A 16,643-nucleotide genomic window follows, 5' to 3' on the forward strand; every position below is an offset into this window, starting at 1 on the left:
TTACTTCATAAAGCTATGTTCCATGCTTCAGAGTTTCACATTAATTGAAGAATTAGAACTATGTCTTGTTATGTAGTATTAATGGATCCTAACTTTGTATGCTACGTTTTGCTAGTGTTTAAGGTCCATTTCCCATGAACTGGCTAGGACTTCTATTTTAGTTTTGTGTCAACAAGTGATGACCCGTTTCATTTTCTGCGTTTGTTGAAAAATTTTCAGTTTTATTGGCCTGCAAGGAAGCTTTGGACAACAAAGGGCGAAGAGCAGGAGACAGCGAAGAAAGATTTCATAGAATGCCTTAAAGTGCTGGAGGGAGTAGTAGGAGACAAGCCTTATTTTGGAGGGGATAACTTTGGTTTTGTGGATATTGCTCTCATTGGGTTCTACTGCTGGTTTAGTGCCTATGAGACTTAATGCACAGAGGCTGAGTTCCCAAAGTTTTTCGCTTGGGCTAAGAGGTGTATGCAGAGGGACAGTGTGGCTAAGTCTTTGCCAGACCAACATAAGCTTCTCGAGTACGTGAAACCTGTTAGGCAGAGGCTTGGAATTGAATAAAAATATGCTTATGCATCATAATGTATCCTTTCTTGAGTAGTTGTTTCAAGATTTGAAATGTTTGTTTTCTTCTACTTTACTGTTTTGTTGAGTGTTGGCTTCTGTAGTCCATGTATGAAATTCTGGGGCTTCTCCTCTTTGTAATTACTTCTTCATGAGCATTACGCTTCCGTTCTAAACAAGTTTGAGATTGGCTATAAGATTCTACTCTATACTATGAGGAACGTATATAATAAACTGATGACCTAAAGATACTCTCTCTCGATTTATGTAAAATTGTTTAATTGAGTATGACGTTTAAGAATCTCAAAATTTGTATTTGAAATAAGTTGTAAATATTTATAAGAAATGATATCTAATGATCTTGAACTTGACTAATCTTAGAACTTTTGACTTCACTTGTCATATGAATTCAAGATCAAATGTCCAAACTTGTCAAACTTTAAAATTTTTTACTAGACAAGCTAGGTCAAAAGTTCAAAGATTATATGCCTCCAAAACTAATCTTGTAAATCTGTGACTATAAGTAATTTTATCAAATATAAGATGAGATTGTCTGAAAAGGAAATAATGCAACATTAATATGGATAACGAGAATAGTAAAAAAGATTTAATAATAATATCCACAACCTTTTAAATTTGTAAATAAATTTTATTTAAATATTTGAATTACTATCGGTGTCAATTGAGCATTTCAACAAATGATAAAAAGTTTCTATTAGGCATTTTCAACTCAATTTTTTTTTTTGTGAAAATTCTTAAACGTCTATTAGATAATTAAGTTAGCATAAAATATATTAACATATTAGCCTCATTTGTAAAGATGTGATTTTTATGACTTATAAAGGCTAATACATATAATTAAAGAATATCACGTATTTTAAATAATTAACTTATGTATGTAAAGTTAAAAGTATTTAATAAAAATATTTTATCTATATATTAAGGTGCTCAATTAAAAACAAATTTGATTATTTAAATGAATAAAAGTATGCATAATGTATTTAAAAAAAGGTACGTCATTGTGCTTTCTTGAGTTGTAGTTTTTGTATTTGAAAAGTTACAGATAGTGTAATAAGTCAATTCTACTTTTACACGTAAATTCAACCTATGAACATATCAAAACCTTATTACATTTAATGTTATCTAAGTTAAAAGTGTGTCATTTGGAATTTGATGATATCAAAGAGAATTCAATATTTTTTACTTTATAAAAAATTTATAAAAGTTTAAAACCAAAGATAAAGTTATATTTGATATATTTTTTGCACAAAAGGGAAAGAACACTCTATTTAGAATTTAAGAAAATTAAGTTGGAAGACAAGTTTTGAAGCACTTTTTTAACTTTGGAATCCAATTTCGAATTTTAAAATTTTATGACAAAACATTAGTTGAAATAAAGTGAAAACCACAGGACTAAATATTACTACTAATATTTTTATTTTATTCGAGTGGTGTTATATTCTCATGCTATTAAATATTAAATATCTATATAAAATATTAGTAATCAAATTTAGAGTCTCAAAAAATTAATATTAAAATTAATTTAATAAATGCACCTTTAATTAAAATTTCTTCAAAGATGTGGCATTATCATATCAACACGTGTCAAGTAATATAAAACGGTTTACCTTTCAAAGATCCTTTCATTTTACAATACTCTCTCCGCCCTATATTAGTTGATCATCTTATTAAAGATAATTGTATTATAGTAGTTGCTCATCTTAATAAATTAAGAAAATATTAAATAAATTTTCTTATATTATTCTTGCAATTTTTCTTTTTTCTTTTTGGAAATATTCACATTTATTTATAAAACGGTTTACCTTTCAAAGATCCTTTTCATTTTACAATACTTTCTCCGTCCTATATTAGTTGATCATCTTATTAAAGATAATTATGTTATAGTAGTTGCTCACCTTAATAAATTAAGAAAACACTTAAATAAATTTTCTTAAATTATTCTTGCAATTTTTCTTTTTTAAAAAAAAACATTTATTTATAAAATTTTCAAAAAATATTTTAACGGATGAATTAGTAAATGATTTATTAAGTATAATATGGACAGACGTAATAATAATAAATTTTGTTTTTAGTAAAAAAAGAACATTTGAGAGCCTCCATTAGTGTTGACTGACCAGGCGATGTAAGCGATGACATATATATAGGTTACAAAGGAATCTCCAAGTGCTATATATATATATAACGCTCTGTATATGATACATTTATCAAATCAGTACCAGCAATTTTATTTCTTTCTTGTTTATTCATACATCAAAAATGGCTAACAATGAGTTGATTTTGTTGGATTTTTGGCCTAGCATGTTTGGCTTGAGGGTGAGGATTGCACTTGCTGAAAAAGAGGTTAAATATGAGTACAGAGAAGAGGATTTGCCGAACAAAAGCCCTCTGCTTTTGCAGATGAATCCTATTCACAAGAAAATCCCTGTTTTGATTCATAATGGCAAACCAATTTGTGAGTCTATTATTGGAGTTGAGTATATTGATGAAGTGTGGAAGGATAAAGCCCCTTTCCTCCCGTCAGATCCTTATGAGAGGGCACAAGCTAGGTTTTGGGCTGACTACATTGACAAGAAGGTAAATTTCATTAGTTTTTTTAAGGCCGATTCGATACTAATTTGTCTTTTCGTTATGAAATTTGAAAAAAAAGTAATTTTGTTTCCAAACTGAAAAATGAGATTTGAAAATTGTGTGTTTGATCAAACGCCTTGTTATCCTCATTTCATACGCTAGGATTCCCCCCTACTCCAGATGATTAATTTTAGGCGTGTGGTGTGTCAGAGTTTCACATTGGTTGATGAAATGGAAATTTATCTTATTATAGAGTTAATCCTTATTTCATTAGGTATGTTCCCTGCTCCAGATGTTCAGTCCTAAGTGCGGGGTTGTTAGAGTTTCACATTAATTGAAAAATTGGAATTATGTCTTGTTATGTGGTATTGCTTAATCCTCACTTATGTTTCGCTAGCGTCTAAGGTCCATTTTCCATGAACTGACTATGACTTTTATTTTAGTTTTTGTGTCAACAAGTGATGACCCGTTTCATTTTCTGCATTTGTTGAAAATTTTCAGTTTTATTGGCCTGCAAGGAAGCTGTGGACAACAAAGGGCGAAGAGCAGGAGACAGCGAAGAAAGATTTCATAGAATGCCTTAAAGTGCTGGAGGGAGTAGTAGGAGACAAGCCTTATTTTGGAGGGGATAACTTTGGTTTTGTGGATATTGCTCTCATTGGATTCTACTGTTGGTTTAGTGCCTATGAGACTTACGGTAACTTCAGCACAGAGGCTGAGAGCCCAAAGTTTGTCGCTTGGGCCAAGAGGTGTATGCAGAGGGACAGTGTGGCTAAGTCTTCGCCTGACCAACATAAGGTCCTCGAGTTTGTGAAAGTTGTTAGGCAGAGGCTTGGAATTGAATAAAAATATGGTTATGCAATTATGCATCATAATGTATTGAAAAAAGGCACTTCATTGTGCCTTCTTGTGTTGTTGTTTCAAGACTTTGAAATGTTTGTTTGGTCATAGTGTAAGTTCTACTTGCACTTGTAATAAAGGAGTCTTAGCTTGTGTCTTGTTTAGTGTTGGCTTTTGATGTCCTTGTATGCAACTATGGAGCTTCTCCTCTTTGTAATGATAAGTAATTAATTCTTCACCGGCATTATCTACTATCAAAAAATTACACTTTAGTTATAAACAAGTTGAGATTGGCTATATGATTCTACTCTATACTACGAGGAACATATAATAAACTAATGACAGTTCCATTATTTTACTTTTTCTCGATTCTTGTTACCTCTGTTTCCCAAGTGTTTCGAAGAGTAGGGCTCATCGCACCATTTATCTTGTTTCAGTTCTGCATGTAAAGCAGGCTCATTTTTATGATGAGTACAATACATATCTTGCAGCAGTCTGGAGGCATATGTACTCGGATGTTGTGTCTTCAGTTGAACTCATTACTTTTGGCTCGATGTGACTTAATGCTTTGTTGGATTGGTCTTTGGTTGTATAAATAAATAATATTCACTCACACATCAAGATTTGTATTTTACAGGACATGGGCTAAAGTACCTGACCCATCACTCAAAGAACCTGTGAATTACTTAAATTAGCAGCACCCCATTACCAAATTTTTATCAAGCTGTTTACAGTGTTGGTGTGTGAATTAAATTTTACAGATGTTATTTATATAAATAACTTCTTGTGAAGTTTGGGGCATAGTACCTTTTGTATGCAATACTTACTCGGATAATTTATATACACTGACAGTGTAAAGAAATTATCGTATTCAGTAGTCGATGTTTAAGTCTTTGTTAATCCGTACTCCATAAGCTATGTTTGTTCTTTTCATAATGTAGTGTAGCTCAGTTCAACTTTAATCGTAGTAAAGGACTCTTAGTTTTTGTAATCCTTGTGTGTAACCTGGTGCTTCTATTGTTCTATTCCTAGTATTGAAACGTATCACTCTTTTTCATAAATATCATATACTACAAAATAATTACGTCTCAATTTTAAATAAGTTGTGGATAAGCTATATGATTTTGCACATGATAAGCTTTCATAAGTAAATAAGTCGGGCTTATTTGGTTGATGAGATAAGGATTACAATTCCTAATACTCTTTATGTTTGATCATTAAAAATTCAAATATTTTCGTTTAATTTAGATTTATGAAATTGAAAATGAAGTCATGTTTAATAATATTTTTTGCAAAAAATGAAACATGATATCGGCCACTCATAAAAAATTATTCCAAACTTTTTTTCTCCCGTGACCAAACATAATACACGAGTCCTAAAATTTGTTTCTAGTAAATTAAACAAAAATGCATATGACGAATGTAGTGACAAAATGCGAAGATTTCCAAGAAAAAAAAATCAGAAGAACGTTGAGGGCCCTCTATTGCTTCAACTCTATAATAATCCACGTGACTTGTGAGTCACATGATGTGACGAGAGTAATGACATAAAAACTCGAATACTCCGTGTTTTAAAATAAGTGGTGTTTTTAGATTGAGAATGGACCACAACAGCACTATATATATATCTTGTACTGTACCATTAACATATCAGTATTACCAATTCTGCAAAATTTTGTTTCTTTTTCTTACTTCATACAACAAAAATGGCTAACGATGAGGTGATTCTGTTGGATTTTTGGCCTAGCATGTTTGGTATGAGGCTAAGGATTGCACTTGCTGAGAAAGAGATTAAATATGAGTACAGAGACGAGGATTTGAGGAACAAAAGTCCTCTGCTTTTGCAGATGAATCCTATTCACAAGAAAATCCCTGTTTTGATTCATAATGGCAAACCAATTTGCGAGTCTATTATTGGAGTTGAATACATTGACGAAGTTTGGAAGGATAAAGCCCCTTTACTCCCTTCTGATCCTTATGAGAGAGCACAAGCTAGGTTTTGGGCTGACTACATTGATAAGAAGGTAAATTGATAGTCCCTCTGTTTCAATTAAGACGGTAAGTAAAATTGTTACTAACTATTCTCTTTTTGTTTGTTGAAATTTTAAGTTGTTTGATTCTGGGAGGAAGCTATGGACAACCAAGGGAGAAGAGCAAGAGACAGCTAAGAAAGATTTCATAGAATGCCTTAAGGTGTTGGAGGGAGCACTTGGAGAGAAGCCTTACTTTGGAGGAGATAATTTTGGTTATGTGGATATTGCGTTGATTGGGTACTACAGCTGGTTTTATGCTTATGAGAGTTATGGTAACATCAGTGTAGAGGCTGAGTGCCCAACGTTTGTGGCTTGGGCCAAGAATTGTATGCTGAGGGACAGTGTGGCTAAGTCTTTGCCTGATCAAATTAAGGTCTGTGAATTTGTAAAAGTGCTAAGGCAGAAGTTTGGAATTGAATAAACGTATGGACCATGATTCTGCTAGTAAAGGCGCTTCGCCCTTCTTTTGTTGTTGTTTCAGATTTGAAATGTGTGTAATTGAGTTCTGCTTTTACTTGTAATGGAACTCTTGGATCTGCTTATAAAGTCTTGTCTTTTGTATGATTCTGGGATTTTCGAAATCACCTTTTTTTTCCATTGGCATCGTCTATAGTACAAAAAATTGGTTCTACTTTATCCCATCAAGAACATCAAGTTTCGATATATCTAGCAGTCTGGAGGCAAGTCTATTTGAATATTGTGTAAGCAGTTTAAGCAAGCATCAATAGTTGATTCCATCGCTCTAACCTGTTATCAATAGGGTTACACAGAGATAATTTACCGTTGATCCAAGACTTCCCTTCTGACTCGAATGTTATACATGTGCAACATACGTATACATATCGTAATAAAGCATACAGAGTCATCAACACAAACACAACTTTTTCAGGGTTCGTCTCTGAGTTCAACAGAACAACACAGGAGGAGCGAAGGGAAAGAACATTTATTCATAAACATAATATGAACTAGAATCAACAACTTCTTTCAGTTGAACCTGCAGAACCCGCTCTAGATTGGTTTTTGTTTTAGGCAATGCCAATCCTCTGTCTCAACATGACAACAAAATCATAGATTTTGTCAGGATCAGAAAGATACTTAGAGACATTCTCCTTTTGCATACACCTCTTGGCCCATGCCACAAACTTAGGACACTCTGGTTCAATACTAAATTTGCCAAATTTTTCATAAGCAGGGAACCAGCTATAGTAAGGAATGAGTGCCAAATCCACAAAACCAAAACTTTCTCCATCGAAGTATGGCTTGTCTCCCAATTCCCCTTCCAACACCTTCAAACACTCAATGAATTCTTTATTAGCTGCTTCTTGGTCCTCCACTTTTGTTGTCCAAATTTTCTTTCCACCATCATAAATCTGTATTCTCCCACAAAAAAAAGAAAAAAAATTACATCCTTTTCAATCAAATTTAGCTCATAAATAAATAAATCTTACACTAAGCCTCAATTTCAAACAAGTTTTTTTATATTTTGATGATCAGCTTTCGTACACCTCGACTAATTCCACGGAATAGTATTTTTGTTTCTGCTGAATTTTGAACATCAGACCTTAGAATTTTCAACTACTTCATTAGCCACTAGGCTACACCCTAGGTTGTATCTAAACCTAAATTTATGTTTGCATAAAAGTCACACCCATGACTAAAACATGCTCTTACAAATTATAGGATCTAAACTAAATGAACTAAGATGACAAACATATTTTATGATAGTTACATACCTTTTTGTCAACATAATCAGCCCAAAACCTAGCTTGAGCTCTCTTATAAGGATCACTAGGCAACAAAGGTGATTTGTCATTCCAAACTTCATCTATGTACTCAACAATTATGAGTGACTCACATATTGGTTTTCCATTATGGATCAACACTGGGATTTTCTTGTGAATTGGATTCATTTGTAAGAGTAAAGGACTTTTGTTCACCAAGTTCTCTTCTTTGTACTCATATTGGATCCCCTTTTCAGCCAGGGCAATTTTTACCCTCACAGCAAACATACTCACATAAGTACCCAAAAGGACAACTTCATCAGTCATTTTTTTGCTGAAAATTTGTTGTAAGTAGAATTGCAAGAAATAATGTAGACTGTGTTTGTTGAAGATAAGCCATAGGGATGATACTTACTATGTAATATACATAAAGAAGGGGCCCTACCACCAAATGTTAGGTCAGACTTTAGAGTAACAACTAACAAAATGTCAATTTATTAGTTCTTCCTTTTTTTAAAAAAAATGATCTAATTTAATTTCGAACGAAGTTTAAAAAAATAAAGAAATTTTTTTAATTTTGTGGTTCTAAACTAAAGTTATGTTAAATGTATCAAAATATTCTTTAATCTTGTGGTCTTAAACATTTCACGTGAAAAGTTAAAATTAAAATATTGACAAAAAAAAAAGAAGACATTCTTTTTCAAACAAACTAAAAATGAAATAGAAACATTTTTTTTAAAATAGAAAAAATATTTAATACCTGAGTCAAAATTTTTTGTAAAAAAATATAGACTAAATAAGTAAACACAAAAAGGGATGAAATGATTCAATATATAGTATATTAATATATCTAGATGATAAAAAGGGGACTAACCACTACTTGTGTTGGGTAAAAAGTAACCTCCATCTAGTGATCATAGTAAAAAAATTCACTAACTAAAAAAATTTAAAATCTAAAGTAAACCACCAATAAATCAGGAGGATATTTGAGATTGTTGCATTTTTAGTACTTACATGAGACACACGTGCGTTTGCACATACTCAAAACTAATATATATTATCTCAAATGTAAAGTATTGTTTCAAGAAAAGAATGTTCGGGTGAGTCTCTTTTGCTCCTTCTAGGTTCGCCCATGTCTTTATATTTTACAAGAGACGATGACAAAATTAAAAAAGTAGTTATCAATTCACTTGAATTTAAATTTTTTCTATTCTCTTTTAATCTTAATAAATAAATTAAATATTTATAATTTTAACTCATTATTATTATTATTATTATTATTGTAATATTAATTTGAATTCGATGTATAAATTCATAAATTTGCTTTCAAAGTGTGAGTTTTAAACATGAACATATATTTAATAAGAATTACTTTATTCCTAAACTGAGACTTCTCGACACGAATTTGAATAAATTAAATTTCAAAACTAATGCTAGACACTTTATTATTAAGAGTAAGAAGCCAAAAAATATTATATTATGTCGTGTGGGTACCATGCTAGAAAGGTCTCATCTTCCCCTTTTGGCCTTACCATTTGATTGTTGACCATACACAAAAAAGTAAATACGTACTGCTTTCTTTTAATAAAATCATTATTATTATTATATTTATTTTTATACTTTTTGAATAAAGATTATATTTGTTGTTAGTTATATTTTTTGATATATTTATTTTTATTATTCTAGTTTATGATTATATTATCCTTTATCTGTTAAATCTCTATATTTCAAAAAATTACCTATATAGTGTCTACATGAGTTTTATTTTTCTCTAATTAAATCTAATTACTATTTAAATTATTTTAATCTGCCCACACAATTAAATTCGATTCACTAATCAAAATAAATACAATTTGATTCTTCGCTTAAATGTATTATATGCATGTGTTTTTATAACAGATACAGATAACTATACACCTTCCCTTTCACGTTAGACAACGATCAAATCAAGAATGAATGCATATTAATATTCAATTTAATATTTTTGCTAAACATATTAGAGTCAACTTTCATATTTAATTTCGACGCACAAAATTGATTAAATAATTTATTCAAAATAAATATAATTTTTTTGGTGAGAATATGATCTTCTATTAATTATTTTATGGGATAAAATCTTTAAATATATACCACAATTAAAAATTATTTTTTGAACAAAAAAAAAAGCTTCAAATAGAAAGTGCGCATTTCCATGAGCTCCTAGATGTCTCGTTGTATTCATATATTTCTTTTTTTAATGTATTATTGTTCTTTTTCTTGGTGTTTCTTTTTCGCTTATGTCTAGCAATATAGAAAACAAGGTTATCTGATCTACAAAATCAACATTAAAAATATGAAACATATTCTCCCACGACCACTTCAAGAATAAAATCTCATACCAACTTGTTCAGGATAAGATGATTTGCCGTTGTTAAATCAATTATTGTTTTAAATTGGCATTTTTAAGAAGCTTCAATTTCACGAGTACTCAAAAGGATTTTCCATGTATATATTCATTTGCTAGAGTGAACTGTTTATCTCAAAAAAGTATTATGCCTTTACTTTAGTCTATCAAATATAGTAATATCATATTTTTAAAGATAATAAGATAGAGTGATAGAAGAATAAGTGCTTGCACCAGAATTGTTGTAATATAATGCTTTGATTTTTATCCTTAAAAATCTTTTTGGAAGATAATAAATTTTAAATAGTTTAATTCAAAGTTTTAAAATATTAAATAAAATTATTATCATTTTTAAAATTTATTTTATCATTAATTTTATAAATTTAACAAGGGTATTTATGGCAAAAATAATATTTTCATCTAAATACCAATTACTTTTCAGGAAAGACTTGATTTTAGATTGAATTTTTTATTTGGCCGAACTTAGTGATTTTTTTATTTGGATAAGACATAAGTAGCCTACAGTATAATCGAAATTACAGAAATACACGTTAGCTAAATTAAATTTCTATTACTTCAAACTTTTTTATTTCCGATAGTAAGGACATTTTGATAGTTATAACAAAAAGTATGTTTTTACTTGCCAACTCCAGAGGAAAAAAGATAAATACTTTTATTTATATTTTTCCACTTGTTCAACTCAAGTGATACTACTTTTATAACTTTTACTTCTATTGAAAATTCTTGAAATATTGGGATTTAATGAAATGAGAAAAAAATATCGTGAAAAATGTAATTTCTCCATATTTTAGAATGCTTTAAGACAAAAGAAATGATAGAAGTGCATACATTAGATTTTGGAATAAATCACATGTTATTATTTGTATAAAAAATAATTCCACAACTTCAAAAATCATAATTAATAGGTCACACGTAGACAATTTAACCATGTTTCAAACTCCCATCTGATATGTACAATTGCTAAAGCATAAAATTTTGTTGTCAAAGAGACATTAGGTTATTTTGTATGTTATTACCGGCATACATATATATACTCAAATAATGACATGTTCTAATAAATGTACAAAAAAAAGAGCCATAAAGGAGAAATCTCTTTGTATGGAAAACAAAACCTCCAATTTTATAACTTCATTATTCACTAGATATAGCGAATCAGAATGACCGTAATCTTATTTCATACATACATAATATGTATCCGTTGAACCTGTTCTAGATCCGTCTTTTTAGGCAACACCAATCTTCTGCCTAAACAAGACAATAAACTTATAGATTTTGTCAGGATCAACAAGAGTTTTAGAGACACTCTCCTTTTGCATACACCTTTTAGCCCATGCCACAAACTTAGGACACTCTGCTTCAATATTTAAATTGCTAAGTTTTTTATAAACAGGAAACCAACTATAATAAGGAATAAAAGCCCTATCCACAAGTCCAAAATTGTTTCCATCAAAGTATGGCTTGTCTCCCAATTCACCTTCTAACACTTTCAAACACTCTATGAAATCTTTATTGGCTGTTTTGTGCTCTTCCACTTTTGAGCTCCAAATTTTCATTCCACCATCATAAATCTACATATTCTCCCAAAATTTAAAAAAAATAAAATAATCATATATCTTTTTCAATCAAATTTATCTCATAAAAATATAAGAGAAAATTTCCAAATATAAAAAGTTTAACTACTTAATCAACTAACTGAGTTCTTACGATTCCTCGATTTGTGATATATTTACTACATACCTTTTTTCCAATATAATCAGCCCAAAACCTAGCATGAGCTCTCTTGTAAGGATCACAAGGCATCAAAGGTGGTGATTTGTCCTTCCAAACTTCATCAATGTACTCAACAATTATGAGTGACTCACAAATTGGTTTTCCATTGTGAATCAACACTGGAATTTTCTTATGAATTGGATTCATTTGTAAGAGTAAATGACTTTTGTTCATCAAATCCTCCTCTTTGTATTCATATTGAATCCCTTTTTCAGCTAGGGCAATCCTCACCCTCATCCCAAAAACACTCGCAAAAGTATCCAAAAGAACAATTTCATCACCCATTTTTTATGATTGTGTTGTGTAATGGAATTTGCAAGAAATTGCCCTAATTTTGATTTTAATTTGCTAGTTGTACACAAAAAAACATATATAGCACTTGGATGACTTCAATTTTTTTATTTTTGTGTGTAGGAATAGTATTGTGTTTTTTAGTAAATACGTCATCGCTTTCGTCAAATTAATGGAGCCCTCACTTTTTGACAAATTATACAAATGCTATGTATGGTAGGATAACAAGTATATAAATCTCTTGATATTTACTATCCATACATAAAAATTAATTCTATATATATTTTTTTTAATGAACATATGACTTTCTCTAGCTTCGTTCATTTCTTTATTCTTAATCAAAAAAAAAAAATAAAAAATTAAGATAACTTGAATCCAATTGTTTCATTTTCAGACTCCTTGTGAAAATATGTATTATTATTATTATATTAACTTAAAGTTGATGTATAAATTTATAAATTTCAAATTGTAAATTCGTCTTAAATTAAAAGGTCTCAAATCGAGTTTTAATAATAAAATTATATATTTACACCAAAGTAGCAAAGATTTAAATAAATTACCTCAAAGTTAATACAAAAAACCGAATTTTTATTTAAAAAATTAAAAAATATCTATAGAAGGGGACAATGTTTGGTCCATTTTTGGTGCAAAAGTTATGGACCATACTAGAAATTCAGTGTACCATTTACCATTTGGTTGTCTTTTTTCTGATTTTGTTGGTGCATTTACCATTTCTTTGTCGACCACTCAAAAATACCATGTACGTATTGCTTTTTCTCTTTTATTCTATTAATAACTAGATATTTGCGCCGTGCTAGTACGGGTTCAATATCTGTTATTTTCTATTTCACTTTGTTGACACCCAATTTTTGACCCACGTTGGTATAAATTAGTTATCGAGCTTCGTGAGTTTTCCAAATTATTTGAGTTAATTAGTTTCATAAATCTTGTGGAAAATATATATATACATGTGATATATGGATTTTATGCTAACTTTAGATAGCATGTATATAAGTTACATAATTATGTATATAGGTTGTGTATCTTGTGATTATTCCCTTTAATACATTTAAGGAATCCATTTTGGGCCTTCATACCAGCCCATCTCAACTCAAATCCCCTTTTTTCAACTATGCCAGCCCAACATCTTCTAATCCAACCCAATTAATCTCCCAGGCCCAATTCCCCTCCGACCCAATCAATTTCCCTTCCCCCAAGCCCACCTTTTGTTTGTTTTCAGCCCAAATCCCTTTTATTTTAACCCAACCCATTTCCCAACCCGGCCCCATCCTTTTTCCCTTACCCGCTCCGACCCGTTTCACCCCTTCTCTTCTTCCCCACAAGCAGCGAAACCCATTTCCCAGAANTTAGTTTCATAAATCTTGTGGAAAATATATATATACATGTGATACATGGATTTTATGCTAACTTTAGATAGCATGTATATAAGTTACATAATTATGTATATAGGTTGTGTATCTTGTGATTATTCCCTTTAATACATTTAAGGAATCCATTTTGGGCCTTCATACCAGCCCATCTCAACTCAAATCCCCTTTTTTCAACTATGCCAGCCCAACATCTTCTAATCCAACCCAATTAATCTCCCAGGCCCAATTCCCCTCCGACCCAATCAATTTCCCTTCCCCCAAGCCCACCTTTTGTTTGTTTTCAGCCCAAATCCCTTTTATTTTAACCCAACCCGGCCCCATCCTTTTTCCCTTACCCGCTCCGACCCGTTTCACCCCTTCTCTTCTTCCCCACAAGCAGCGAAACCCAATTCCCAGAACCCACCAGAAAACGCAGAAAAAGCAGACCCAAAAATGGAAAAATCCCTCCCTCACGCGACCTCTCTCCTCACGCTCTCTCCCTCTCTCCCAAACTCTCTCCCTCGCGCAGGAACCCCAAACGCGACCCCATTCCCAGAAAAACAGACGCGCGATCCTCCTCTCTCTCACGCAAGCTGGGCAACGGCTTTGGAGCCGTTTCCTTCTGCAAAGCGTACGTACGCGCAGGCCTGGCAGCAAGGAAAGCTGCAAGCTCGTCCTTGCGATGCGGATTTGCGCCACGACGCTCGCAAGTACTGCGATTCAATCTCGTCCCTCCACCTCTCTTCCCGCTCGAATCGTCCTTCCGGATAAGGGAGAGAATTCGAATTTCGAACTCGGGATGGGCCTCAAGTCTTCCCTCCAGCCCTTCTCCCTAAAAGAAAAAACCCTAGTTTCTTCTATAAATACCCCCATCCGAAGACGTTGAAAAGGGTTGAAAAATTTTCAGTTGGAAAAATTTTGAGCAGTGGAAAATCGTGAGTTGAGGAAAATTTTTCAAAATATTTCAGCTTCTGGCCCTCTGTGGAGGTTTTTTTTTGTTGTGTTTTGTCTTTCTTTTCGGAAACCATCTTGAAGGCTTCCTTCATCTTCTAAGCATTTTAGCTACAACAAGGGAAGTGAAAGGCCAAGAGGAGTGAAAATCTTGCCAAACATACGTCTTCGGGGAACAGCCGAGAACGAGACATCCAAAGAGATCGAAATCGCGACTCTGTCTCTTCGTTTGACCGACTTGCCCTTTCCCTTTTTGAACTGTTCGTGGTTGGTTGAAGTTTGCCGTTTCCTCGCTCGCCGACGTCCCGTTCGTTGCCCTCGGAAAGGTAACCCCCCTGTTCCATTTTTTTTTTTTTTTTTTTTTTTTCGTTTTGTTGCCTGTTTCAATTTTTTGTTGTTATTGCTCTGTGTTTTGGGGGCTGGTTCTTCGTTTCATCTCTTTTCTCTTGTCAAGCATGATAAAATGTTCGAGTATTGAGTATCATGGCCTGTTCGCTGTAAATACAGGAGATTGTATTTGTCGGTTTTGCTGAGATCAAGTTATGTCGCGCTTTATGGCTTGCTTAGCTATGTTTCTTTACATATGTTTGTTCGTGTTACCCCCTGTTTTTTCTTGTTTCGTCATGGTACCTTCGTAATCGACTTTATCGTATCAGTCTTAGTTTATTCCGCTTCTGGAGACCCATAGCTCGATAATGTGATGTTGTTCATCACCTTGCTGGTCATTGCTTCGTTTTCATTTGTTTTTGTCAAGCATGTTGGGATGTTCGAATGGGAATATACACGGTTGGGTCAGCTTTCTTTACAAGTTTGAATATGTTGTTAGCTGCTTCGTTATGTCATTTTGAATTCTCCTATGTGTTAGCCTAACCTCGTAGAATCTCATCCTTTCGTCACATAACCAGAGCGTGTTTGTTGAGTTATATATTAACAAAACTTCAGTTGGCTGCTTTATATCCAAATCTGTATCGTTGAGATATTTTCTTAGATGCATTTTCGTGTTTAGAGATCATGTTGTAGGGTTGAGTATGATATCCTGCCATCTCTCTACTTGTTATGGATTCTTGTTTTGCTTCTTAGCTTCGTTGGGAATTGTTTTGGAAGTCATTTGTTTTTCCCTAACTCGATCTCTCGTCTAGATCCTGATCATGTTTATCATTTGTTCGAGACTAGTTTTGGCCATTTTCTAGTTTGGATTGTTATTCTACTTCGACAATATACGCGTATATCGTTTATTTTCTATTACCTTTCTTCGTTTTGGGGTCTAAAGGATATCACCTTAGTGCTTGGTTTTCCTTTAGAATTAAATTGGTTATTAATTGTCGTTAGATGATTTGTAAAGTTGTTTTCTATTCATAGCTTGTGCCGTTGCTATGTTGTCTCATGCACTAATTCATGTCGTTTGCTTGCATGTGAATCCCTTTCCGAGTCCATTTTGGACTCCATTTCCTTCCTCACATCTCGAGAGAGCCACGAAGGCTCGGGAAATTCTTATCGAGTCAATCCGTCACAACGGGTAAATGGAGAAAGTCTAGTGTTTGGAGGATTGAAGAAATCAAAGAAGACGGACTAGAAGACTTTACTTTATATCATTCCGTACTTTATTTTGTAATGGGCATAAGCCCTCGTCGTTTCCATTTTCTTATATTTATTTGTATGTTTAGATTAGGACAGGTACTAAATGGGTCAAACACCCAAAAGCAGCTGGGTCCAAGATTCGGTCAAGGCGAACAGAACCCGAATCTGGACCCAAAATCTCTCTCTCTCTCTATCCCTCTCTCTCTTTACTATTTGCTTACGTTATTTTACTCGAGTGCCGTTAGTTTAGGATTAGAAACTCCAAACCCCCTTCGAAGCGCCTTTCTATTTTATCAAGCTAAAACTAAGCCTTAAAACGATAATGTTTCGAATTCGTAAAGTTGTTTAGATAAGAACCTTAAGAAAATTTTAACGTCGAAACTGATTCGCAAAATTGCAAGATAAACAATAAATATTTTAAAACTTGTAAATTCGCCTAAGTAATTTTCTAACAAGTTCAATAATAAAAATTTCGCAAGTCTTTAAAACAAAATAGTCAAATAAGTTAATCGTCGGAAAACCGTATTAAGCGGAGTGT

General features: G+C 32.4%; 4 protein-coding genes across 4 annotated transcripts; 2 read left to right on the forward strand and 2 right to left on the reverse strand.

Moving 5' to 3' along the window:
- Window positions 1–2,672: 2,672 nt before the first annotated feature.
- On the forward strand, window positions 2,673–4,231 carry LOC107024301 (probable glutathione S-transferase). Its single transcript, XM_015225259.2, has 2 exons — window positions 2,673–3,153; window positions 3,649–4,231. The coding sequence occupies exons 1-2, from the start codon at window positions 2,836–2,838 to the stop codon at window positions 3,991–3,993; spliced, it is 663 nt and encodes a 220-aa protein (XP_015080745.1). The 5' UTR covers window positions 2,673–2,835; the 3' UTR covers window positions 3,994–4,231.
- A 1,388-nt stretch (window positions 4,232–5,619) lies between these two features.
- Window positions 5,620–6,617, forward strand: LOC107026068 (probable glutathione S-transferase). The gene is made up of 2 exons (XM_015226910.2): window positions 5,620–6,011; window positions 6,097–6,617. The coding sequence occupies exons 1-2, from the start codon at window positions 5,694–5,696 to the stop codon at window positions 6,439–6,441; spliced, it is 663 nt and encodes a 220-aa protein (XP_015082396.1). The 5' UTR covers window positions 5,620–5,693; the 3' UTR covers window positions 6,442–6,617.
- A 112-nt stretch (window positions 6,618–6,729) lies between these two features.
- On the reverse strand, window positions 6,730–8,144 carry LOC107026069 (probable glutathione S-transferase). The gene is made up of 2 exons (XM_015226912.2): window positions 7,754–8,144; window positions 6,730–7,390 (listed from the first exon to the last, which is right to left on the reverse strand). Exons 1-2 carry the CDS (start codon window positions 8,066–8,068, stop codon window positions 7,046–7,048), a joined length of 660 nt encoding a protein of 219 aa, XP_015082398.1. The 5' UTR covers window positions 8,069–8,144; the 3' UTR covers window positions 6,730–7,045.
- A 3,100-nt stretch (window positions 8,145–11,244) lies between these two features.
- On the reverse strand, window positions 11,245–12,295 carry LOC107024338 (probable glutathione S-transferase). Its single transcript, XM_015225297.1, has 2 exons — window positions 11,883–12,295; window positions 11,245–11,713 (listed from the first exon to the last, which is right to left on the reverse strand). The coding sequence occupies exons 1-2, from the start codon at window positions 12,198–12,200 to the stop codon at window positions 11,369–11,371; spliced, it is 663 nt and encodes a 220-aa protein (XP_015080783.1). The 5' UTR covers window positions 12,201–12,295; the 3' UTR covers window positions 11,245–11,368.
- Window positions 12,296–16,643: the final 4,348 nt, after the last annotated feature.

The sequence above is a fragment of the Solanum pennellii genome, chromosome 7 (genome assembly GCF_001406875.1).
Source record: "Solanum pennellii chromosome 7, SPENNV200".
In the NCBI taxonomy this organism is placed as follows: domain Eukaryota; kingdom Viridiplantae; phylum Streptophyta; class Magnoliopsida; order Solanales; family Solanaceae; genus Solanum; species Solanum pennellii.

Bases quoted from the DNA above. Each gene is read 5' to 3' on its own strand.
- LOC107026068 (XM_015226910.2), top strand. From the start codon at position 5,694: ATGGCTAACGATGAGGTGATTCTGTTGGATTTTTGGCCTAGCATGTTT. The intron at 6,012-6,096 runs GTAAATTGATAG...TGAAATTTTAAG, and splicing joins CTGACTACATTGATAAGAAG to TTGTTTGATTCTGGGAGGAA.
- LOC107024338 (XM_015225297.1), bottom strand. From the start codon at position 12,200: ATGGGTGATGAAATTGTTCTTTTGGATACTTTTGCGAGTGTTTTTGGG. The intron at 11,714-11,882 runs GTATGTAGTAAA...GAGAATATGTAG, and splicing joins CTGATTATATTGGAAAAAAG to ATTTATGATGGTGGAATGAA.
- LOC107026069 (XM_015226912.2), bottom strand. From the start codon at position 8,068: ATGACTGATGAAGTTGTCCTTTTGGGTACTTATGTGAGTATGTTTGCT. The intron at 7,391-7,753 runs GTATGTAACTAT...GGGAGAATACAG, and splicing joins CTGATTATGTTGACAAAAAG to ATTTATGATGGTGGAAAGAA.
- LOC107024301 (XM_015225259.2), top strand. From the start codon at position 2,836: ATGGCTAACAATGAGTTGATTTTGTTGGATTTTTGGCCTAGCATGTTT. The intron at 3,154-3,648 runs GTAAATTTCATT...GAAAATTTTCAG, and splicing joins CTGACTACATTGACAAGAAG to TTTTATTGGCCTGCAAGGAA.